The 26,155-nt window shown below is 41.1% G+C and overlaps 1 protein-coding gene across 8 annotated transcripts in view; it reads right to left on the bottom strand.

Moving 5' to 3' along the window:
* DIAPH2 (diaphanous related formin 2) overlaps positions 1-26,155 on the bottom strand; it is an 879,031-nt gene that overhangs the window by 119,153 nt on the left and 733,723 nt on the right. For 2 of the 8 annotated variants that reach the window (XM_050965010.1, XM_050965011.1), the window contains one exon: positions 3,823-4,053. The exons of 2 other annotated variants lie outside the window; for them this stretch is intronic. In XM_050965010.1, coding sequence (XP_050820967.1) covers positions 3,959-4,053 — 95 coding nt within the window. In that variant the 3' untranslated portion in view covers positions 3,823-3,958. Of the gene's footprint in view, positions 1-3,820; positions 4,054-20,400; positions 20,457-21,548; positions 21,600-26,155 lie in introns of those variants that run through there. 4 more of the 8 variants (XM_050965017.1, XM_050965016.1, XM_050965014.1 and 1 more) reach the window with 4 other exon arrangements.

Genomic DNA, 26,155 nt, shown 5'->3' with positions numbered 1-26,155 from the left:
AATAACAAACAATGTTCCATGCACTTAAATAACTTCTGAATGTAGCCAGGTTTGATTATTTTGTTTTGAAGTATTGTCACTATGTCTGCCTTTAACTTAAGCATTTGCAACAATGTAAGTTCATGGTGTAAGGAAGTGTCACAGGGTGATTAGCCCTCAAGTTAATTAGTTAATTAGGCCCTATAGATGGCATCTGGTTTGAGTATGTTCCTAGCAAGGGAGATTGTGGTGATTAATCTTAGGTGTGCAGGGGAAAAGGCAGAAGGAATAGAGAGAGCTAGGAGCTCATGCCCAATTATAGCGAAGAACACAAAAATTGAGTGTAGGGTGTTTGCTTCCTTGCTTTGTTTCCTCTTGGACGCAGTGGGTATACAAAATATTTTTGTCCTTGAAATGCACAGCTGATGCATTTGCATTACCAAAGTACATGTGAAGCACCTTTACCTTCCCCGACCCAGACTTATGGAAGCCTAATCTTCTGTCCTTTCATTCTGGAATTTTGCACAACATTTTATTGTACCAGCCTTTGACTCTTACGAGTTTGATTTAAGTACATGATAGTGGACTGTCCACACAATTATTTGTTTTATTAAAAATATTGCCAGCCTCAACAAGGAAAGATAACAAATATGTTAAACAAATTTGGCCATTAACTAACAATGATTTGCAATATGACTACATCTAGGTTCTCAGCCCAGCCACCGACTGCCTGGGTGCTGCTCCCCTCACTTCTGCTGTGATCTAACTGATCTCAGCCACTCACCCATTCATTTCATTCATCTACCCAGCCATACATTCAAAGACCTACTGTGATGTAAGGTTCTGAGAGAGGATGGGGGTGGGAGTCAATAGGAGTTCTTGGATAGTGAGCTGTTGAGGTCCATCAGTCCTGTCCTAGATTGCCCAGCACCTTCACCATCTCAACCTCTGTGCAGGTCAATTTGCCTTTACTAAGGAGAAAGAAATATTCCTCATAAAGATAGAGGCACACCAGAAAGATCAGTGTCCCTTACTTAGAAAGATAGTTGATGTAAAGGGTCAGCAACAGAGGTAATGAAATGTTTAGGATTCAAAGTTTTCTGCCAGAATCAAAAGTGAGATTTTGGTAGGTACTGCTCTCAAATTTCTCTACTTTACCATCACAGTTATAGTAGGCAATGTACACCAGATCAGATGTTATGCAGAGAAGTCCAAGGACATTACTCAGGCTCATGAAATGTTTGTTGTACATTGGTGAGTTTAATCCTCAGAAAATGCCATTTAGCCAAAGCTGTGGTTTTGAGACTAAAACGACTTAGTGACTCCAAGAACTTTTAGCAAGCAACACGTGTAGTTTACAGTCAGTTGACCGGGGGAATGTAAGGGTGGAGAAGGAGGTGGCACAGAAGAAAACATGACACTTTACATGTGATCTAGACTCAATCATCTGTTGTAGTGTCAAATATTTGTATATAATTTGTGATTTATACACTGGCACATGCTAGCAAATATTTCACCATTTAACTGATGGGAACTTTTGCCATCCTAATGGAAAAGCAGTGCTCTGCCAGGCAGCCAATGTTAATCAGCATGGCAATGTATATTTGAGAAATTCTTATAATGGTTTTACTTTATTGTACCATCAGTTTTGGCATAAGAAAAAATATCTTCCAGTTCCAGTATGAACTGGGCCACGGCTACACTGGCGCTTTACAATGCTGCAACTTTCGCGCTCAGGGGTATGAAAAAACACCCCCTTGAGCGCTGCAAGATACAGCGCTGTAAAGCCTCAGTGTAATCAGTGCTGCAGCGCTGGGAGCCGCGAGCTACACCCGTAGAGGATGTGGTTTACGTGCAGCGCTGGCGCTGTGACCACACTCACACTTCAAAGCGCTGCCGCAGCGCTGCCCCGGCAGCGTTTTGAAGTTTTAAGTGTAGCCATACCCATAGTTTCTGTGGTTTTGGTGGGTAAAACCCCAGGACTAACAAACAATTATTATAACCATCAAACAAAATGGACTACATGGTGAAAATATAGAAAAATGGTAAATGTTAACTTTACTACCATACTATGTAGCAGTACTGCAGTTACCATAAAGAAGAAAATTTTTCAGGGAAACTGAGTCAGATTCCACAGAATCATTATTCTCTTCATATTGAATACATACTCTTCTGTATCTTCTCTGCTTTCAAATCGTAGTTTTAGTAAAAAAAAAAACAACCTACAAATAACTGTATCAGTCGGAATAAGAATCCATCTAAAATCAGTTGTTGTCATGACCAAAACTTCAGATGCTCTCACCATGAAAGCACAGAATCACACTTTTAAAGTATGTTGAGAATTTGTCAATTCCAGACAGCTACAGGACACTGATAGCTTGTGATTATATGTTTCACAAAAGCAAACGGAAAACTAAAATATTAATTTCATGTTGCTGCTCCTGACAGAGCTGAGATAGATGTGGACACTCCAATCTTATGGCTTCCAAATACTATTTGTCGTCAGTAATGGACACTTGCATCAGAATAACAGCATAAAAATCGCTACGGAAATAGCATTAGTGCAGCAATCAAGTCTCATTTCCTAGAAACACACTTAACTATATGTGGAATTAGTTTATATTTTAACAAAAGAGATACTACTTTTTCAGTCCACTTATGACTAAGATATTTAAAGATTCAGTCTATCAAAAAATATAATGTTACCGCTATGACTTTTTCCCAAGGTCTGCTTACATATAGAAAAGTTACTGTTTGAAGCTCCTGAAGCTGTGAGCATCCTCAGCCAAAAGGAATTTCATCACTTCCATTATTTACTGTAGTAGTAAAGCTTAGCCACAAATCAAACACTAAGCCATTTGGTTTTTATCATATTTGTCTGGCTCAGGGTTGCACTGAAAAGCCAGAAAAGAACCCAAAGGAAAATTTCTATCCTGACTTACTCCTTGTGCAATCCAAAAACCATACAAAGAGGTCTCTTGACTTTTAGGGTATTGCAAGGGGTGACAATCTTTGCAGAATTAGACCCACTAATTGTAATATTGGTTTGCATCCAGGCCTTAGCAGTAAATCGGGTAAACTTTTTGTAAACTGGTTTGATTGCAAAGGGTCATGAATGGAATGCAGTCCTCCCATGAAAAACTCAGGGAAGTGTCTTAGTAACGTTTGATTGTTTTATTGTTTGTGGGTTGTGTTGTTTTCATTTAAGCATATTATGGTGCAGAAGCTGAGAATTATGTAAACTATTTACATTGCCAATAATGGTCCTCTAAGTGCAAAACACATTAACCATGAGCCAGGGGGACAAAAAAAGCAAGAAGATCAGCAAACTTTTCACAATGTAAATCATGTTAAAAAAAGAAAATGTCATCTTGCCTAAAAATCTGTCTTTTTGTTGCTTATTCTTAACATTGCTATGTTGCTCCTTCACCACATTCTTTTTACTTCAGGGGGAAAAAAGCGAGTTGACTTGAACTCACACATGCACTACTTCCAACATCTGCCCCAATACTCTCATCTTAAACTCTAAAATGGAGACATGGGGTAAATTCTTACTTGACTACAGAAAAGTACCAGGCACACAAAATAATTATTATTCAAAAAGCAGATTAGGATATTTGTCACGTACACTGCATATAGCTGCTTCAATAATTTTATTTAATATCTTAGCATTACCACCATTGAGACTGATATAAGAAATGAGCACTGGCTGTAAACATGTTTACTCCTTCCATAAGAGCAGCACTACATGATTAAAAAAGAAAAAAAGATTTCACTTTTTTTTGCAAGACAAATTTCTTTGACAAAAAGTAACAGTGAAACCTTTTATTTCTGAAAGGTATGGCCATGCCATTATGCCATTAGGTGCCATTAGGATGCATTAGGTGTAGGTTTTCAAAATTATTTATAAACATCTCCCCATATTTGGCCCTGCCTTTAAAAGAAAATGAGCACAACTTCCTTTACTTTATACTGTACTTCATGAACACACTGCTTCTCTGCAAACTCTTCTGTCATCCTTTCTGTTTTCATGTGTAGCAACTGCAGAGAAAATGCAGAAAGAGCAGCACAGTCCTACCAAAACAAACAAACAAACAAAAACAAGAACAGATTATGTTCACTCGAGAGATAGGGAGCCATAAAAATGTGAACACCAAGAGACAGAAAAGGAGGCAGAGTTAAAAAAAAAAGTAGGAACGTGCTGCAGAGCCAAATCCTGATCCTACTGGGCAGCACAGGCCCTTCCACCCCATTTTCAAGGTAACCCACAAATCCATGAATCCTGACAGTGCTCCCAGCCAACTGGTGAATGTGCAATGCATATGTGCTCACACAACTCTTGCATTATGTCCATGGTTCTTGCCATTAGGGAAGTCAAAGAGGGATGACCTCAAGACAGCTATGGCTGTCTGAAGTTCTACCTGGCTAAAGATAAGAGAATGGTCCAGCCTAAAAATTATCTTTGGTTGACTTCTCTGAAATAGGTCATTCAGTTAGCTATTGCAGTTGGGTCCATCAGCCCCTCTCCCCTTTGAACACAGCATTGCCATCACGAGGTCAAAGGAGACACAAACCACAACCAACTATACAAGAAGAAATATTATAAGAAACAAAACAACATTCAGAGGAAGCCACCACTTGACTTTTCTCTTTTGTCTGCAGGAGCCCTGTGGGAGGTAACCTAAGCCCTAGGCTACAGCAACTACTTCTGCCTCAGAGAAAGAGAGAAAAAGTTAGGTTTCATGAAAATCTGCCCAGGAATGTGGAAGCTTATTTACCCCAATAAGCTCTAACACTTCTCAGAACTGACAGGCTTATCACAAAGCTGTCATACACCAAAGCAAGCATTTCACATGCACATTACTATCACATAACCTCCTACATTCATATATTGTTTGGATTAAGCCATATTAATTAGCTCAATTTTTTCCCAATGGTGAACTACTTCTACCTGACTTGGTAAGTCAAAAACACAAGCAGAAGCACTACCGAGAGGTTCCTTGTAAGCTCTTTTTCTTTTAAATAATGTATTGACAGCTAAAGTGATGCCATATTTAAGAATGTTGAAGCTCTATACACAATACAACCTTTTTCTGGAAAAGGAGAGACACTGTTCTTTCCCCATGGAAATGCTGGTGGCACTATCAATAGTCTGAATGTATCCCTGGGTAACAGAAAATGACAATTCTATCATGTTTCAGTCTCAAAACATTTTTCTTTTCAGATATTTCTGTATCTACAAATGCAGTTCAAATTAATCTAGGAGTACTGTAGACACATATCCCTAGTTATGCTGCTCTCACCATACATCATTCTTCTCCAAGCATGAAAAAGGAAATTAACCTGCAGATATCACTTCAGTATTCTTAATAAAACTAAATAAAGCAGCAAACTGCTTTATACTTCATAATTTATTTGCTAGAACCATCAGCAATGCAACACCCTCCCACTTCTTCTACTGCCTGTAAATCAACCAGTATACAATTTGAAGCATGAACAAAAGAACTGCCTCAGTGAAACTTCTAGGATTAGTTCTTGTGTCCTGTCCCCAGTGTATTAATCCATAGCACTGATTGTGTGGTGGATTCAGCAGATCTCTGGGAGCCAACACACTTGGATTCTACTCCTGACTCTGCCACATATTCACTGACCAACTGGGTAGATCACGAAGTACTTGGATTTCTAGATAGGCTGGGAACATGCAGCTCCGTTTGATTTCAACAGGAGCTGCAGGTACTAAGCTCTTTTGAAACCCAGGCCCTTAACTTCTTTATACATTAGTTTCTTTATCTGTAAAATGGAGGAGGAATAAACAGTTCTGTAAAGCACTTTGAGATCTTTGGAGAAAAAGACCTATGGTCTACACTTAAAATGCTTAAGTGATACAGTGGTGGGGCTGTAGCTATGCTGATATAGCACTTCAGTGTAGACACTCACTACAGTGACAGATGAGGCTCTCCTATCACTATTGTAGTTAATCCACATCCATGAGAGATGGTAGCTAGGTCAAAGGAAGAATTCTTCTGTTGACCTGGCACTGTCGACACCAGGCGGTTAGGTTGACAAGCCACATCTCTCAAGGGTGGGGATTTTTCACACCCCTAAGACAATTAGCTATGCTGATGTAAGTTTTCATTGTAGACCAGCTCATAAAAACAGACTAATAGCATCTTCACCCTTGCCCAGTCTATCAGCTTTATCACTATCTATCTTCACAAGATTTTTCAGTGTTTTACTCTAAACTGTTGTCATCAACAATGCTACATCATTCCCTCAGAAGTAAGAGGTTTAAAATGCATCAGACCTATTGTAATTTAATAATAGGCACCTGGAGAAGGTATGGGACTTGGGCAAAGGTTCTCCAGAAAAAAGGGTATAAAATATATGGAATAAGTTACTGTGGAAAGAGGTTGTAATAAAGACTATACATGAACTCAAGACATCTTGCTTTATTTTGAAAGAATTGGTGATTTTAAGAATAATGGTAAAAGAAAGAAAAAAGGCAGGAATATTGGGGTAGATTGTTTAATCATATAATTCCTATAGTGTTTTTTTTCCTGTTCCCTCTAGCCACAACTTCTCCATTGCTAAAAGAGGCTTCACATCATCTTTTTTCTCTTTCCAATGTGAAGTGCTCCAAAGTGTGTCCTTCATGTGCCTTCTTACTTTTGGACATCTTGAGTCAGATGCTCAACTTGCTTAAATTGTCATAGATAAACTGAATTCAATGGAGCTATGACAATTTCAATGCATCCAGCTAAGTATCTTCTCCCTCATGTGATGACATAGATTCAGCTTTGACAATCAGATATGCAGATGACACAATATACGCTATATTCCTTTGTTTCACATTCTGAACTCTCTACCATCACCAGTTTCCTGCTGCTCGTTGGTACAACCTAAATTTTTACTAAAATCATCCCTATGCCAGTAAAAAATCCTTCTTGTTTCATGTTTCTGACTCATTCTCTAACTCAACATGCTTTAACTCAACCATCCATCTGTAAATCTGCCTATCATCTACATGACATTACCACACTCCATCCCTAAACTTAGACACCACATCTACAAAAGTACTTATTCACACCTTAATTACTTCCCATCAGCTATTGCAAATCCCCTTTCTGATCTTCCTAAATCTCTTCTCTCTAAATCTCAGGTCAGTCAGACCTTGGGGCCACACTACTCATTTGATCCAGGAAGTACGACCAGAACACGTATTTTCTATAACCTTTACTGACTTTCTATCAAGCTATGTATCTTGTGTTCCTGGTTTTTGAGACTCACATGGATTCTTTTTCCACTCTTACTCTCTTAAATTCACTGCTATTCACCCAACTCTCATAATCCTGGTTTCCGGACTCTTTTCATTGTGTGGATATTTGAGTTTTTTCCTCTCTTGAACTGCCTCTCATTTATTTATTTTTAATACTCCTTTCCTCAAATCAAATGAATAACTTTATCTTTTCCTCATATGTTATTGCATCCTTACATTCTCCCTTCCTTGTAGCTTCTGAGTCTTTAATACTTGCATTTTTACCATTATTAAAGTTCATGTTTTTGACTCTAGTCCACCTTCTTGCAGTTTTTTCTTTTCTACTTGCATGATATTCACTGCCCAAGATCTAATTTTGAAGACCCTTCTCTGTATGTTTCAGTCTCTTGTGTGAAGTGTTTTATGGACACTTTATAAGAAGAATTTCATATAAAAATGTTATATAGTATCTATACTGCAGACAATATTTTTCAAATCATGTATCACTTGAGGAAGGAGTGAATCAGCCATTTATGCAGGTAATATAAAAGCAATAATAAATTTAACATTTCTACAAATTAACACCACTCAGTTTTATTATTGTAATCAAACTTAATAGACATTTGTCCTGCTGATCGCTAAACTTTTAGGACGACATTTTTGTCTTTATGCAATATGCTTAAATCTCACAAGATGACATTTGAACAGTGTGAATCAATCATATTTTATGGATGTTATTTTTTCCTATGACTTAAAAATATCTTTATCCTACCAATAATTAACTTGGAAGAAAATGAAAAGAGAATCATAACATACTGTTGCCCACTTAAATGTGAATGAAAGCGTTTCGAGCCATATATTCTGAAACCAGCCATAAGGCCAAGCATCTTTTATTAAAAACAAACACTAAAGCTGAACTGCTAATTTGGAAGACACTTGAGAAAATTATGTTTATACTGTGTTTATAATTCAGAGATATGATCAGCTGCCCTTCTCTTAGCTCTACGTACAGATTCACAGGACAGTGGCATGGTGGCTAGCTGGTACTTGTTTGCCAGAGGTTTCTCTAGATGGATGCCAATGGATACATCTCTCTCCTGACCAATCATAGCCTGGGTTTGCATTGGGCTGTGCTAACAGACATTCCCTTTGGCTCTAAGGAGCCCTCTTAGGGAGCTGCTCCCTGCTTAGGCTGAGTTGGTACGGAACAATGGACCATTCACACACTCTACCTGTAGCAAGGATTTTCCATCCACACATCCATACCGCCGGAGTGTGGTTCAGGGCTATTGTCTGTCCTTATCCTCAGGGTATCGTATTGGCATTCAGTTGCTGAATGTGTGCTGTTGTTACATTGACTAAGTATTGCATTTTCTTTTCTGTTTCAGTCTAGGCAGAATCTCATTCAGGTTTCCATGTCTCAGAGTATTATGTCAAAACTGTGTGGGTAGACGTTCTTTGCAGGAATAAACACATTTGGCTGTTTAGGCTGACATGATAGGTAGGGAGAGGTACGTATCTCCAAGAATTGTGAGATTCAGTGTGTGGCTGGGACAGACACACTTACTGGCAGAGACTGCCTGGAAGTGTGTCAGTGGTTCCCCTAACCCTCTCGGGAGGTGTGTGTGTGTGGGGGGTGGATATAGTGTGGCTTGTGGTTTAATGTGCATGTCTAGGCCTGGGTAGGCTGAACAGTATGATAGCTGTGTAGCAGTTTTGATCTTAGGATCTGCAAGTTAGGCTGTGCAGCTATGAGCAACACTTTGCTGCAAAGACTATGTCCCTACTCGTCCTTCATTACTTTACATTCTTTATGTTTATTAAAAAAGTCATGGCCATTGTGCCATAAACAGTTCCTTAGTTTATGCACAATTTTTTGGGGATCTCCTAGGCAATGCATGTTGCCACTGCAGAAAAGCAAAAATATTGCAGAAAGGGAATTTTTCAGGCAGTAAGTTTAGTGGGGAGGGTTTAAACCCATTTCAAGATAACTCAGTTTTTGATTATTAACAAAAACATGTCAGCTTCAAAATGTGATTTGATATTTATGCTAAATCTGTATATCCTTCATTTGTGCATACAAAAATCAGTATCTGAACGTATAAAAATCATTTCTGCATGGATGTATTTTCTGTTAACACAATGGATGTGCATGTTAACTTTGTATGTACAATTTAGACACCAATCTTTCACACTTTTGCCCTTAAAATATAGTGAACGTTCCTCATCAGGACAGCACAGCATAGCTTTCAGTTGCACTGAGATGCCAAAAATTTAAAAGCGTGGTGTATTTGCCATAAAACCACACCATACTAACTTGCAGCTAGTGTTTGTATTATTCTTTGTGAGAGATAGGTTGCCACACCCATTTCTGAGTCTCATAAAAGCTTAATTTTCAGTTCTAAAAACTTATTTCACCACACCTGCCATGTACATAGGCTTCTGGAATTGAAAACAAAGCTTTAGAAGCTGTGACAACTCAGACCATGAAAATAGCCGGATTGTGTAGCTTTCCTAGGGACCTGAAAAATCATATGCTTACTTCCAAAGGGCCTCTAAATATAAGATCACTAACAGTCAAATTTGATACCAGAAACAATTAGCATGGTACTCTGGACTTACCCTATATGTATGAGGCATTGTAAGCAATTATATTATATAAGATGTAAGACGGTTACTCACCTTTGTAACTGTTGTTCTTCGAGATGTGTTGCTCATATCCATTCCAATTAGGTGTGTGTGCACTGCGTGCAAATTCATCAGAAGATTTTTACCCTAACAACACTCGGTGCGTCGGCTAGGTCACCCTCTAGAGTGGCGCCGGATATATACCCCTGCCAACCCAACGGCCCTTCAGTTCCTTCTTGCTGGCTACTCTGACAGAGAGGAAAGGAGGGCGGGTTTGGAATGGATACGAGCAACACATCTTGAAGAACAACAGTTACAAAGGTGAGTAACCATCTTTTCTTCTTCGAGTGCTTGCTCATATTGATTCCAATTAGGTGATTCCCAAGCCTTACCTAGGCGGTGGGGTCGGAGTGAGATGTGCAGAATGCAGAACTGCTGAGCCAAAGGCTGCATCATCTCTGGACTGTTGGCCCAGAGCGTAATGTGAGGCAAAGGTGTGGACGGAGGACCAGGTAGCTGCGCGACATATCTCCTGGATGGGTACATGAGCCAGGAAGGCGGCAGATGAAGCCTGAGCCCTGGTAGACTGTGTGGTGAGGTGGCTCAAGGGGACATGAGCCAAGTCATAATAAGTATGGATGCACGCCGTCACCCAAGATGAGATCCTCTGGGAGGAGAAAGGTAGACCCTTCATTCGGTTTGCCATCGCGATGAAGAGTTGGGGCGTTTTACGAAAGGGTTTTGTCCACTCGATATAAAATGCGAGCACTCTACGGACGTCTAGGGAGTGCAATTGTTGTTCCCATCTTGACGAGCATGGCTTCGGAAAGAAGACCGGAAGGAAGATATCCTGGTTGATATGAATTGCCGATATCACCTTAGGGAGGAAAACTGGGTGTGGTCGCAACTGCACCTTGTCCTTGTGAAACACAGTATACGGTGGGTCCACCGTGAGAACCCTAGGCTCGGAGACTCGTCTGGCTGATGTAATGGCTATGAGGAAAGCTGTCTTCCAGGACAGGTATAGCAGCGAGCAGGTTGCTAACGGCTCGAAAGGGGCAGACATAAGTCTGGTTAGAACCAGGTTGAGGTCCCAGGTTGGGGCGGGACGGCGTATTTGGAGGTATAGGTGATCCAAGCTCTTGAGGAACCTAGAAACCATAGGGTGCGAGAACACGGAGCGACCACTTTCCCCTGGGTAGAAGGTAGAGATGGCCACCAAGTGCACCCTCAATGATGATACCGCTAGGCCCTGCTGTTTGAGAGACCACAGGGAGTCCAAGATGGTGGGGATTGAGACTTCAGTGGGAGTAACATTATGTGTTTTGCACCAGTAGGTGAAACGCTTCCACTTGGCCAGATACGCTGACCGAGTGGAAGGTTTCCTGCTACTCAGGAGTACTTGTTGTACCGAGGCAGAGCAACGTAACTCAAACTGGCTTAACCACACAGCAGCCATGCTGTGAGGTGAAGGGACTGCAGGTCTGGGTGGTGAAATCTGCCATGGTCCTGAGTGATGAGATCTGGGCGAAGAGGCAGGGTAATTAGGTTGGCTATCAACAGGTTGAGCAGCATGGTGTACCACTGCTGCCTGGGCCACGCTGGAGCGATCATGATCAAGCGAGCTCTGTCCCTGCGGAGCTTTAGCAGGACCCTGTGAACCAGCAGGAACGGTGGAAAGGCGTAAAGCAGTTGGCTTGTCTACGGCATCAGGAAAGCGTCTGAGATTGAGCCCAGGGAGAGGCCTTGGAAGAAGTAGAACATCTGGCATTTCCTGTTCTCGCAGGAAGCAAAGAGATCTATACAGGGAAAGCCCCACTTCCGGAAAACAGAATGAATAATGTTCGGACGAATTGACCACTCGTGAGACAGGAAGGATCTGCTGAGTCGATCCGCCAGAGTGCTCCGAACCCCTGGGAGAAAAGACCCTACCAGGTCTACCGAGTGGGCTACACAGAAATCCCAAAGCTGGATGGCTTCCTGACAAAGGGGGGAGGACCGTGTCCCTCCCTGCTTGTTTACGTAATACATGGCGGTTGTGTTGTCTGTGAACACTGAGAAACAACGGCCTTGCAGATGCTGTTGAAACGCCTGGCACGCAAGGCGGACTGCTCTAGCTCTCGGACATTGATGTGCAAGGCCAGCTCCTGAGATGACCAAAGGCCTTGAGTGCGAAGATGGCCGAGGTGAGCATCCCAGCCGAGAGATGACACGTCCGTCGTCAGGGACATAGAAGGCTGAGGTGGATGGAACGGCATCCCTGCACACGCCAGGGAGGGTGTCAACCACCAGTCGAGGGAGCCTAGGATGCTCGGGGGAAAGGTGACTATCACGTCTATGGCGTCTCTACCCGGGTGGTATACCGAGGTCACTCAAGACTGGAGGGGACAGAGGCGTAGCCTAGCGTGTTTGGTTACGAACATGCAGGCAGCCATGTGACCCAGGAGACCAAGACAAGTGCGAGCCGACGTTGTCGGGAAGTTCTGTAGGCCTCGGATAATTGTTACCATCGCCTGAAACCGAGGCTGTGGTAAGCAGGCTCTGGCGAGATTGGAGTCCAGGATGGCCCCAGCGAAGTCTATCCTCTGTATGGGCACCAAAGTGGATTTCTCTGTATTGATCATCAGGCCTAGACTCATGAATAGGTCCTTGACAATGTCCACATAATGAGTGACTTGTGCCTCGGAGGTCCCTCGAATGAGCCAATCGTTGAGATACGGAAAAATGTGTATCTGACGGCGGCGGAGGGAGGCAGCGACTACAGCCATGCACTTTGTGAATACTCTTGGGGCTGCAGAGAGGCCGAACGGAAGGACCGGAAACTGGAAATGTTGATGGTTGGCTACAAACCGGAGGTATCGTCTGTGTGGAGGACAGATGGCGATGTGAAAATACGTGTCCTTCATATTGAGGGCGGCATACCAGTCTCCGAGATCTAAGGATGGGATGATGGTCCCCAGGGATACCATGTGGAACTTCAACTTTATCATGAACTTGCTGAGTTTTCACAGGTTTAGGATAGGTCTGAGACCTCCCTTCGCCTTGGGGATTAGGAAATAGCGGGAGTAGAACCCCTTGCCCCTTTCATGCTTTGGTAAGGAGCGTCCACACCTCTTGTAAGAGGAGTTGCTCGTGAGAGGGCTCCCTGAAGAGGGACAAGGATGGGGGGTGGGAAAGAGGGGGGCGAAATAAACTGGTGGTGGTACCCAAGTTTCACCGTGTGTAGGACCCAATGACCTGAAGTTAGCTGGGACCAAACAGGGAGGAAATAGGAGAGGTGTTGTAAAAGGGAGGGAAAGGATCCTGAAAAGTCACTGGTACGCTGTCCTCGGGCGCACTTTCAAAAGTTTGGCTTTGGCCCCGTAGGTGGCTTGGAGGGGCCCTGATTTTGGCCCCTTTGGGGTCCTGACTGCCGTCTACGACTGGCTTGACCACGCCTTCTGCCAAAGTCCTGCCTCTGTCTAGGCGGAGGGTAAGGGCAGTGAGGCTGGGGGCGGAAAGGTTGGCGTTGAGTCACCGGTGTGTGCATGCCGAGAGAGCGCATAATGACCCTTTTGTCCTTCAGGCTTTGCAGCCTAGGGTCAGTCTTTTCGGAAAACAGGCCTCGATCGGCAAAAGGCAAATCCTGTATGGTATGCTGTAGTTCCGGCGGGAGGCCTGACACTTGAAGCCATGAAATGTGTCTCAAGGCAACTCCCGAGGCCAGAGTCCTGGCTGCAGAGTCTGCTGCATCCAGCGAGGCCTGGAGGGAAGTCTTCGTCACTTTCTTACCCTCCTCCAAGAGGGCAGCAAACTCTTGACGGGAGTCTTGAGGGATTAACTTCCCCACCGCTGCCCAGGTGTTGTAGTTGTAGCGGCTAAGTAGGGCTTGCTGGTTTGCCACTCAGAGTTGGAGGGCCCCTGCAGAGTATACCTTACGGCCCAGTAAGTCCATGCGCCTAGTCTCCTTCGATTTTGGAGCCGGAGCTTGCTGGCCATGGCGTTCCCTCTCATTGACAGACTGTACAACAAGGGAGCAAGGAGGAGGATGGACGTACAGGTACTCGTGCCCCTTAGAGGGCACCATGTACTTGCGTTCAACTCCCCTGGCAGCAGGTGGAATAGAGGCTGGAGACTGCCAGATGGTATCAGCACTGGCCTGGATCATCCGAATGAATGGTAAGGCCACTCTTGTGGGGGCATCAGCCGACAGAATATCCACCACTGGGCCCTCTATCTCCGGCACCTCCTCTGTCTGGAGATTCATATTGAGTGCCACACGTCTCAGGAGGTCCTGATGGGCCCTCAGGTCTATTGGAGGAGGGCTCGTGGAGGATGTCCCCGCCACCGCCTCATCAGGAGAGGAGGAAGAGGAGAAGCCAGGGGCAAGCAGGTCTTGTGTGGACTCTTGGTCTTGGACGACCTCCAGCTCCAGTGGAATCTGGGAGTCTGATGGCCGAACAGGCGCTTCCTCCGTACCGCTAGGAGTGGGGCGGCTGATAGTCGCCTCCGGCACCCGGTGTTCCGATGGAGCAGAGCAAGATGGGACTGGAGGTACACCTTGGTGGTATGCCCAAGGTGTCCAGAATGACCACTGATGGGGGCCTTGATCTTGGGCCTGGGTCTCCTGGAAGATTCTGGTGGGCACATCGGAGTCATGGTCCTGTGCATAGGAACTGTCCGCATGGGAGGACACCGATGCGTGTCGGGATGGCCACGGAGGGGCTGAAAACCCCTGGGAAGAGTCTCCCTCTATGATGATCTCACTCTGTGTGGCACCGGGGATCGGTACCAGGAACGAGATCAGGACCTACAACCGGAGCATTGCCTGGAGGTCGACCGGGATCTTGAAGCTCGGTGTCTGAAGCGGTTACGAGAGTCACGGTGCCTGGAGCGGTGCTGGGATCTGGACTGGTGCCGAGAGTACTGGGCTGGCGAACGGGACGCTGATCGGTGCCACAAGTGCGACCAGTGCCGAGAAGGGACTCGGTGCCGGGACTGCGATCGGCGTCAGGACCTGGATCGCCGACGGGACCGAGAACGCCGGTGGGATCACGATCGTGAGCAGTGCTGACAGAGGGTGGTCTTATCAAGGCCGGCTTGCCTACCAATTGTATGACCTGCACCGGCAGTGCTGGGGGTTGAGGCAGGGCAGACTCCGTCATCGTGATCAGCTCCCTCGCCGTGGAAAATGTCTCCGGCTTGGAGGGAATAGTGAGCTCAACCACGGCTCTCGCCGGGGCGCTTTCAGGTACCGGACAGGACAGCCCTTGCGGGACCGGAATCGACAGTGCCAACGTTGCCGGTGCCGCGGCAGGTGTAGGTGCCGGACGGTCCGATCTAGCCGAGTGCTCTGGCTGCGGTGTAGGTGGCATGGAAGCAGTGTGAGTCATGTCTCTTCACTCCTGGGGAGAGAGAAAACGGTGCCAAGCAGACGTCGGTGCCGGCGATGGTCAGTGCTGAGAGGCCTTAGCAGTACCGGCGTGATCCGGTGCCGAAAAACCGCTTCTGCCCGTGGATTGACCAGTGCTCGGTGCTGAGGGCGGAGGAGTAAGAGCCTCCATCAGGAGCTGTTTGAGATGAAAGTCCCACTCCTTTTTCGTTCTCGGCTTGAAGGCCTTGCAGATCCGGCACTTATTGGCGAGGTGGGATTCCCCGAGGGACTTATGGCAGGAGTTGTGGGGATGTCCTGTTGGCATCGGCTTGTGACAGGCCGAGCACGGTTTGAAACCCGGTGAACCGGGCATGGGCCCCAGCACCAGGTGCGGGGAAGGGAGTAATCCCCGAACCTCTCTTAACTATATACACTAACAATGTTATAAAACAAATAATAATTAACTGCAACTATGGAAATATCAACTATATACACAAGAATAACGAGAGAACTACGAGTAACTAGGGAAGTGGAGATCAGCTAAGCCAAGCTCCACTGTTCCAACGACCGACATGGGTGGTAAGAAGGAACTGAAGCGCTGTTGAGTCGGCAGGGGTATATATCCGGCACCATGGCGGCGCCACTCTAGGGGGCAACCCAGCTGACCCACCAAGTGTTGCTAGAGTAAAAATCTTCCGACGAACGTTCACGCGGCGCACGCACACCTAATTGGAATCAATATGAGCAAGCACTCGAAGAAGAATTTGCAGATACCATGGTACTGTACAGTTCTTTCATTACTTGTGTGTCATGTTTATCATGAATGGACATTATATATTTACTTCAAAAGGACATATACTAGTATACCTTTGGTTCTTACAGAAGTAAGAGAATAAATATAGTGCAGATATTTAAACTTTCTAAATATGCTTATAAATATATTCAGATACTTTGCAGTATAATATTACTGATAATATTTTCAGGCCGTATTTTTTATCATATATACCAATAAAAGCAAGTAGCTCTTTTTCACTATTTATAAATCTGGTAATTAATACTTGAACTTTGGGTTAATTATGTAAACTCAGAAGTAATTTCTAAAAAACATTTATCCTTAGCACCATATTTTTGAAAGACATTATTCAGAAAGGATAAATCTCCATTGCATATTTTCATGTATACAGATTCAAATATTACCCTTTAGTTTGCATTAAAAGAATCTGAAGGAAATTAACACAAATTTAATTTAAAGCAGTATGCAAGTGTACAAGCAACACAACAATATACATTAAGTTTTGAGTTAATAGTGCCATATATTGTTATGCCTGTCAATTACAGCACAGGAACACTGGCCATTTTTTTTTTTTAAATCTGAGAAAGATGATGATTTTATTCACTGTTGGGAAAATACTTCTTGCAAAGATATGATCTACACATATCTGGATTTTCTGGTATTTTGTGAATCAGTTGCAATCGGATCTAAAGGTAACATAAATAACAAATACATGCTTCAGTGGAAGATAATCAGTACAGTTATGTCTACATATAATGAGACCCAGGTAAGAACACAGTGCTTTTCCTAATTCACACACTTCTGCTTTTTGTATATTTGCCTGTATTTGTATTCCTAAGTACTCCACATTACTAAATGTTTCATAGATATGTAACTCCCATGGAGTATAATGGAAGTTGTTAGCTAAAACCCAGGGAAGTCTGGTTTAGGAAGCTTAGAGGTTAACATTGCTTTAGTATTTTTTGTTTTTTTAAATTCCCTTCTCCTTGCGAATGACATTTATCCCATATGCAAAGTAACACATCTACATGCTGTACCCATTGTTTACATGCTAATATATTAGGATATATTATTTAGTTGTATTACTTTAACTACCAAAATCATAAATTAAAATGCATATGCAGTAAAAACAGATTATACAACAAATATCTGTTTTTAAATTGCCTTGGGACTGTTTATGGAGCTCTCTGGACTAAAGCAACTACTAAAACTAGATCTGAATGCCATTATAAATGGTCATTTCTTATATAGCCCATATTTATATTTATCAATAAAAGCAGACTTAAAGCTTGCAATAATGCCTTGGTGGAAAAAGCAGGACAAATTTATTATCTGTGATCCCTTCTTTATCTTTTGCCATTACATTTGGGATAACTCTGAAGTACTTAAATTTTATGAATAAGTCTCATTAGTCCATGACTCTTCTATTATAAGCAAAAATCCTCCATCTAAAAATGAGATATGAAAGATGCTTCTACATATTGTTAAAAAATAAGCAAATTACAGAGATATTGTCAGTGGAGTATAACAAAATCAAAGGATACTAATGCCTCAGTTTTATAGGATCTCTAAGATGAAGACCATATATTTGTTGAAAGTAACATTGAGACATTTGTTTTCAAAGCATGGGAGGCATTTAATTGTAGGTCTGTTGCAATAATTTTTGGTCTTATATGCAAAGCACAGGTGATTTAATTCTGTTTGATAAACAAGGCAGCAAAATGACTTCACAACACTATTATCGATAGGTTTAGTTTCTGGTTTGTCAAAAAAGCATCTAGCACACTTTGAGAGCTATATAAATAATGATAAACATTCTTACTAGCTCAGATAACAAACGTATATCAGAAATCAATTTACTCATAAAAGTACCATTTGCAATGCATTCTTCAAAATGGATTGGCTTCTAGCTATCTGAAGTTTTATTTTAATGTGTTTAAACAAATAAGAGCAATTATCAAGGAAACCTAATGGTCTTACTTGATTTTATTTGGTATAATAGAAGGATAAATGTGAAAGTCAAGTGTTAATTCTAACCTTCAGGATGTTCGTCATCAAAAGTTTCAAATTCCAGTAGAATATAATTTCCGTTCTTTTCTGGGTTGCAGAATTCTGATGGATTCAGCCATAATACATAGATCTGAGTAATTTTTTAAAAGCGTGCATTGAATTTTTTCTTTTAATTAAAAAGTGTCTTCATGTAATCTGAAAATTATCTAAAGCCATTAAAAAGCAGTAATATTCTACTGTCTCAGTTTCAGTTTATCCTATTGAAGTTTAACACGTGGTGGCAGCTTTCCAGATAGCTTGCATAAAAGATTCAAATTAGGTGTCAAAGTTGAATAAGGTAGGTTTGTTTTAATTTTCTCTCTCATGCACACTGCTAAAATGGAAATGGTAATGACAATATAACAAGTTTCCTCAAATAAATTAAGTTCACAAGACAATTCTTAAATTATGCCTAGTGTGCATCTCATTGATGTGCTGCAAGCTGACATGATATTGATGTATGGTATTCAAAAATGATCCAAAAATTGCATTTCAGCATTGATTGCAGTACATATTCTATTAATATATTCCACACTCAGATCTAAAGCACAAAGAGCATACATGTACCTTAAAGCTGTAACTCCCCTGCAGTGAGAAAGTGGAAAAATGGCACATAATGCCATTGTAGCTGCAATATTTCTGAACTAGGACACTCAGAAAAGGGCACTAGTTATTAACGTTTCTGGAAACTTTAAGTTTAATTCCACAGAAAAGATTTAGCTGCTTAGTGGTAAGAAAAAACCCAGATAGAACAGTTAGATCTGCAAAGAAATTTGCTTTAACAAATATGAGAGGGAAAATATTTCAGAATCAGATTTCTCTACTAATCTCATATCCCGAGGCTATCCCCTTTTTCAGTTTTAGCATGTCAGGATATTGGTAAAGTTGTAAAAGAGCAAGAATATTTTTCTAAAAGGAAACAATACTACATAGAAAATATGCACTTGTTAATGTTTGGAGTATAGCCTCTTAAGAAAAGAAACCTAGTGAAGATACAAGATCTGCAGTTAAATCCTGCAGTCATGTACAATAATAAAACAAGCTTAAGAAGATACAGCATGCAGTGTGTGTGTCATTAATTATTGTGCATTTGAAAAAATCAATGCATCAATGAATATGTAGGAATGCAATGAAATGTAGTGTTTTTTATTTTCACAGTCTGATGAGAAGAGATTTTATTGAAACAGTGCTAAATTATAATATATTATATTAAAAGCTACCTGTTCATTTGCAAGGTTTACAAAACAGAAGACAAGGAAAAACAACATAGTTTCATACACAAAACTAGATGAACTTTTCCAAAGCCATAATTTACTTGCCTGTGGATTTCACCCAGACACATTTATCTAGGTGTATATAAATGCACACAGAGAAAGAGATAAATATTTCTATAGCAAATATATCTCTACTCAGGGTTGCTAACATAGAGGAAATATATAGTGCTATTTTTCAACTTTTAAAATAAATGTTTCTACAGAGAATTTCTCTCAAAATAGAATAAAATCACACTAATGGTTAAAAGGATCATTAAGAAAATGATCCCTATACTGAACTAAAACCTGAAGTGTTCATTCAGACATAACTCCAACATGAGATTTGGCAGTTGTCAAAACTCTTGGCAACAGCTTTGTTAAAAAAACATCTTTCATCCCAAAGCCAAACCCCGCCCAAACCAAACCAACCAAACAAACAAAAACACCTTGGAGTTTTTCACTATGGCTATCTGACTGGACAAAAGCCTGAATGAATTATCTCAATGAAAGGTGCTATTTCTTTTTCTGTCACTTTTGAACTATTACTGCCCTGTTTGGTATATTCTTCTAGAGAAGTTACAGTGCTAACTGGCATAGTGCAACAAGGTTTTACACCACCACCAAACCCAGTCAACAGTTCTGGTTTTGCCATACTTGCCCTTTGTTCAAAATATCACCCCCACCCACAGATTAAAGATACCATCATGCAAGAAAAAAACCCATATCTGTACTTCACAGGCCTTACACATTTGGGTCCAAGAAAAAGTAAAATAAAAACTTCATAGGCACTAGAGGTCTTTGCATCTTTCAAGGGCAAGATTTCCAATCTGTTGAATCTTGCAATGCTGAACACTTGTAATAAGCCCTTATCTCATCCGATTTAGAAATGAATTACAGCTAAAATGGAGTCTGGAGCCACAAAACCTACAGAGACCCCCTAACGTATTTTCCATCTACCATAAGCAAAACATCAACATCAAAATCCATTCATCTTTCTTAGAATCCATATCTAGAGTGTCTGGGTCCTAGCATTACAAAATTGTTAAAAATAATTTTTTTTTTCATTTTAATCAAGACTGCCATTTCTTACCCAAATTTATACTCTAGGGTAGCCAGGAGGCCTTGGGAAGTCCCTGGGCGAAGATGCTAGAAGGCATAAGGTGTGATTAGTTAGTGAAGTCTTGTTTGTGATTTGCAGCATCAATGAAGAATCTTCTTTTTACCTATGACAGTCACAACTACTACTTCTCTATCATGAAGGACATTACATACTGCAAATGTAAAGTCTATTGTAGCCCACTCTTAAAATGCCCCACTTCCCGTACTAAAGCAGTTTATTCTATGCTTCACAAACAAGTAAACTAGGTCTTGTATTGTATCCCAACCCCCTTATCCTCAAATATAACCACATATCCCGATCCTCAAAAGCAAACACATTTATACTTATATTGTAAAATTTTCATATCAAAACTATAACTTAATTTTAAAACATACATTATTGGGTTACATTCGCAAGGGCTTCCTCAATTGCACCACCATTATTTGCATGTGTAAACCCCTTCCTTGACATGATCAAGAAGGATAATTTCTTTCTCTTTCCACTTGCTCTTCTTTGATGCTGAATTTGTGGTATCTATCATATGTTTATGATGATAATTCCATCTGCTGGCCAAATACAGATGCAAAACCCCTTTCTTCATTACCAGATATTAACATAGCACAAACAATAAGAGCCCTTTTCTATAAACCAGAAAAAAACCCAACACTTTCACTTTCCTTTATCATTGTAAAGCTTACTTTTAAGACTCAAGCATGCACTCGTTCCTCTTTTATGAACACTTAAAACTTTCATCATCAGTGTCTCCAACTCCAGATTGTATGTCTCAGATTTAAGGTTAGATAATAGACAGCCAATATGTGGTTATGCAAGGTGGAAAGGCAGAACAAAGAGCCTTCTTTGCCCAGTTCCTACGCTCCCCAAAGCACAAGGACCAGCATACCTGTGAATGGGAAAGAGGAAGGGATATATCTTCTTCTTCAACCCCAGCTAACTCCAGTGAGCTCCAACAAAGAACTGTGGGAGTCATTGTATCCCCATGGAGCATAATGCCTTTAGGAGTAACCCCTGAGATGGGGTGGGTCCACATTGATCTTTGTGTCTTAACTTTAAGTTCTTTTGGTATTTACAGTACACTTTAGTACTCAACTAAGCTGCTGTTATTAGTCAGGCATACTTACCCATTCCTGTTTTGAAAGTTCTTTGTTCTTGTTAGTGAGCCCATCTTGGTCCTTTCACAGTTTTTTCAAAGACCAAAAAGAAGGAAAACATTATCATTGGTGGTGTTTAGTAGTAAAATTGTTTTTTGCATGTTAGCAGCCACCACTGATAATTTGCCTCTTCAGAAGTTGTTCTTTTGATAAATGATATTTTTACCTATCAAGCTGATAAGAATATCAGTACCATCATATTACGGTTTGCGCCTCTATCTTAGATCTTCTTGATAAAACTATAAGAAGCAAATACACCAAAAGGAAGATCAACTTTTTATGTGCAGACTAGCGATTGCAGCTATTATCTCTCTTCCTCATGTTGTTTTCATTTTCATTATGAATTGGTTTTGGCAACAGATTTATGATATGAGACTTCACTGAGCTAGAGAACACATGTATGAAAAAGAAAATGTGTGAAATGACCATATTGCTGGAGTATTTTGATCATGTTGTTGAGTTTGCTTGTTATCATATACTTAAGGGAAATATACTACAATTGCAACAGTAACCACTTACAACCTCTCTCTTTCACTTGTTTTTTGTTAAGAATTATGTTATTTGCAGTCAGAATAGCTCAAGATGCAGCAGTGAAATGAAACCTATGTCCAATGTTGCCAGAAAACAGAAAGAAATGTAACAATGTTTCTCTCTCTTATTTGCTTTTGATTAAGGATGGATGACTGCTACCAAGACCACTTGAAGATGAAGTCCTTGCCCTAACCTTCAAAACAATAGCAAAAATATATTTCTCTTTTCTTCTTTACTTTGTGTTAAGGATAGAAGCTGACTTTCTGGAAGCACTGCAGCAAGTTGTGAATAATGTATGAAATGAAAAATTCCTGCTTACTGCACAGACAGAATACAGACAGCTAGCTATATGCTACATGCTAGCCAAACACAACCAAACAGCCCAGAAAACTAAGAAATCCCAAGACCTACCCTACTTCTCCCACAGGAAATTAAGACAAAAAAATATGTTTTTTTTGTTTCCTCCCACTAAAACCCCTGAGGCACTCACTTAGCTCCAGTCAAAAGAAGATCCTCACTCATTAAAACTCCAAGCCCACCAACATAAAAATTCATCCAGAATATTAAAAAGGAAACTAAATAACATTCTGTTTAGAAGTTTATAGTGAGTTTTAAAAGTTTGTAAAATTTTCCCATCTAGCCCTCATCTAGATATTGGTTGTAACTTTAAGTCTCAAAGTCACATCTACAAGTGTCTTCCAGTTGTGTGAATATATTGGAGAGTTATGTGACAGAGAAGGAGTGGCTTCCAAGGCAAATGAGAGGGTGTTTAAATCACTGTTTCAATTAGGTATTCAAATATTAGATGGTGGCTAGAGTTTGTCATCTACGATCTGAACTACTTTAAGGGGTAGTCCATGTTTTGACATCTCTATCTTACTTGTTTTTAATTTAAACATATTTGTGGTTTGATGGTACTGTGATACCACATGATGATACAATACAAAGATGTTGCAATGGAACATGTTTGTTTTTATATTAGTCCAGTAAAAGTGCTTATTACTAAATTGTTTGTTGCAGTTTGTTGAGTTACTGCCCAAAGACCCATATAATGACAAGGGTCCAGTTGTGCTGGAAAACAAGGAAAACAACTTTATTCCTTGCCCCAACAAGCTTACAAACAAATGAAAACAGACAAGCAAAGGACAAAAAGGATACAATGTACAAGCCAAGGATACAAAAGAGTCCTTCAATAATTTTATTATTTTTTCATTTGTAAAATAGTTTCTCCTTATTTGGTGGCACTGTACTTACTCAAAAGCTCCTCATAAGAACAGTTCTGCCCATCTTTAGTTTTAACTAATAATGACATGCAGACCAGTGTTACTGTGAAGACAGAAGCACAGCTGTTCCACATAACTCTCAAGGAACTAACCTGTGCTGGAGCAATTAAAAAAAAAACTAGTTTGTGAATTTCATAAGGTCCTTAATAGTATCTGATCATTGACACCTCCAAGTCTAATATAGTTCAGCCTTTTGTTGACTACACTTGAGAGACCCCTTCCTTTTCATACTACAAGTGGACAACTTGATCTAAATGTTAAAAAGTGACTAATGATTTAGGGTGCCTTCATTTTTGGATGCCAATTTTACACAGCTTCATATGGCCTGTTTTTTTGAGGGCCTGTAGTGCTCAACACTTCCTGAGAAACCATGCCCCTGCAAGGAATTTCAAATAGGATAGGCTCCCTAAAAAACGGAGTCAGGCAGAATCACTAATCATCTTCTAAAATGTAGGTCTTAAAGCCTATTATTGAAAGATTCATAAAGTTCAAGGCCAGAAAGGACCATTGTAACCATCTAGTCTGACCTCCTGTATAGCACAGGCCACAGAATTTACCCAAAATAATTCCTAGAGCACACTTCTTAATTTTTCAAGGCTGGCTCAGTTTAACCCAGCATGAAATTAAAGGTGGCAATAGCTCAACAATGAATGGATTTATTTAAAAGAGAATTTTAAAGACAGAGTTGATTTGAACAAATAACTATTTGTGGATATGGACTGTACCCATGCAGCCTACATTACTCACGAATTATGAGTCACCTCCACAAGATGAAATGCTATAGTCCAGGATAGTTATGTCCTACTATATTTCTTATACATGCAAATGATGTATGTATAAAAATGAATGTAAAATGTCAAAACTAATTATTTTCTAATTAAGCTGAAATTTTTTTTGGCTCACAAGAGACTAAGATTAACATGGATTATAAAATTCTGTTGAACTCTCTTATTGATTCTGGGCAGAACCACCATCAAATGTTCTAAGAACGTCAATCACATGTGTCAAGCATCAGAGGGGTAGCCGTGTTAGTCTGGATCTGTAAAAGCAGCAAGGAATCCTGTGGCATCTTATAGACTAATAGACATTTTGGTGCATGAGCTTTCGTGGGTGAATACCCACTTCGTCGGATGCATGTAGTGGAAATTTCCAGGGGGCAGGTATATATATGCAAGCAAGTAGCAAGCTAGAGATAACAAGGGTATCTGCTCTAACCCCTCAGACAGAGACCAACACCTTTAAGATCTCCACCAAGCATTCTCAAAACTACAATACCCGCAAGAGGAAATAAGGAAACAGATCAACAGAGCCAGACGTGTACCCAGAAGCCTCCTACTGCAAGACAAACCCAAGAAAGAAACCAACAGGACTCCATTGGCCATCACATACAGTCCCCAGCTAAAACCCCTCCAATGCATCATCAGGGATCTACAACCCATCCTGGACAATGTTCCCACACTTTCACAGGCCTTGGCTGGCAGGTCAGTCCTCACCCACAGACAACCTGCCAACCTGAAGCATATTCTCACCAGTAACTGCACACCGCACCATAGGAACTCTAGCTCAGGAACCAATCCATGCAACAAACCTTGATGCCAACTCCACCCACATATCTACACCAGCGACACCATCACAGAACCTAACCAGATCAGCCATACCATCACCGGTTCATTCACCTGCACGTCCACTAATGTAATATACGCCATCATATGCCAGCAATGCCCATCTGCTATGTACATCGGCCAAACGGGACAGTCTCACGGAAAAGGATAAATGGACAGAAATCAGATATTAGGAATGGCAATATACAAAAACCTGTAGGAGAACACTTCAACCTCCCTGGCCACACAATAGCAGATCTTAAGGTGGCCATACTGCAGCAAGAAAACTTCAGGACCAGATTTCAAAGAGAAACTGCTGAGCTTCAGTTCATCTACAAATCTGACACCATCAGCTCAGGATTAAACAAAGACTGTGAATGGCTTGCCAACTACAAAACCAGTTTCTCCTCCCTTGGTTTTCACACCTCAGCTGCTAGAACAGGGCCTCATCCTCCCTGATTGAACTAACCTCGTTATCTCTAGCCTGCTTCTTGCTTGCATATATATACCTGCCCCTGGAAATTTCCACTACATGCATCCGACGAAGTGGGTACTCACCCACGAAAGCTCATGCTCCAATACGTCTGTTAGTCTATAAGGGCCACAAGACTCTTTGCTGCAGTCACTGTGGTTATTCATCATATTTCTGGCATATATACAAGGATTAGTACATCTGTGTCATTATTATTAAACTGTAGGTTTGTCAAAGGGGAATATTGGCTTGTTGTCATATAGTATGTCTGAATTTCTGTCATGAAAATAGGCATCACAAGTGGAAGTTTCTTGCAGAATAGTCTTTCCTTAGGATAATCTTTACACCATTTCCTATATCAAAACTCAGCCTGCTAAATTCATGCTTTCACAACAGTCAAATGGAATTGACCCTATATCTTGCTGTCCTGCAGAGATCATCGCTGACGGAATATGCACGAGAGCTGATTATACTCTGTTGGAAAAGGGAGAAGCAGAAGTGATTGAAATTTCTATAGAGAACATCAGTTCTTGCTTAGAAGAATTTTACATATAAATAGGGCATAAAACAGTCTGTATTCATTTTGTTCTCCAGTTGTTGACAAAAAATATCATCAGCACCACTGTATATTGCACTCCTAAACTTCTATCTTCTTGTAATGCAAACCTAGATCTGATTAATCAATCAGTG

This window comes from Gopherus flavomarginatus, chromosome 8 (assembly GCF_025201925.1).
Source record: "Gopherus flavomarginatus isolate rGopFla2 chromosome 8, rGopFla2.mat.asm, whole genome shotgun sequence".
Taxonomy (NCBI): Eukaryota; Metazoa; Chordata; order Testudines; family Testudinidae; genus Gopherus; species Gopherus flavomarginatus.
The sequence above is the reverse complement of the archived record's forward strand: the minus strand, read 5'-3'. Positions and strand labels throughout refer to the sequence as shown.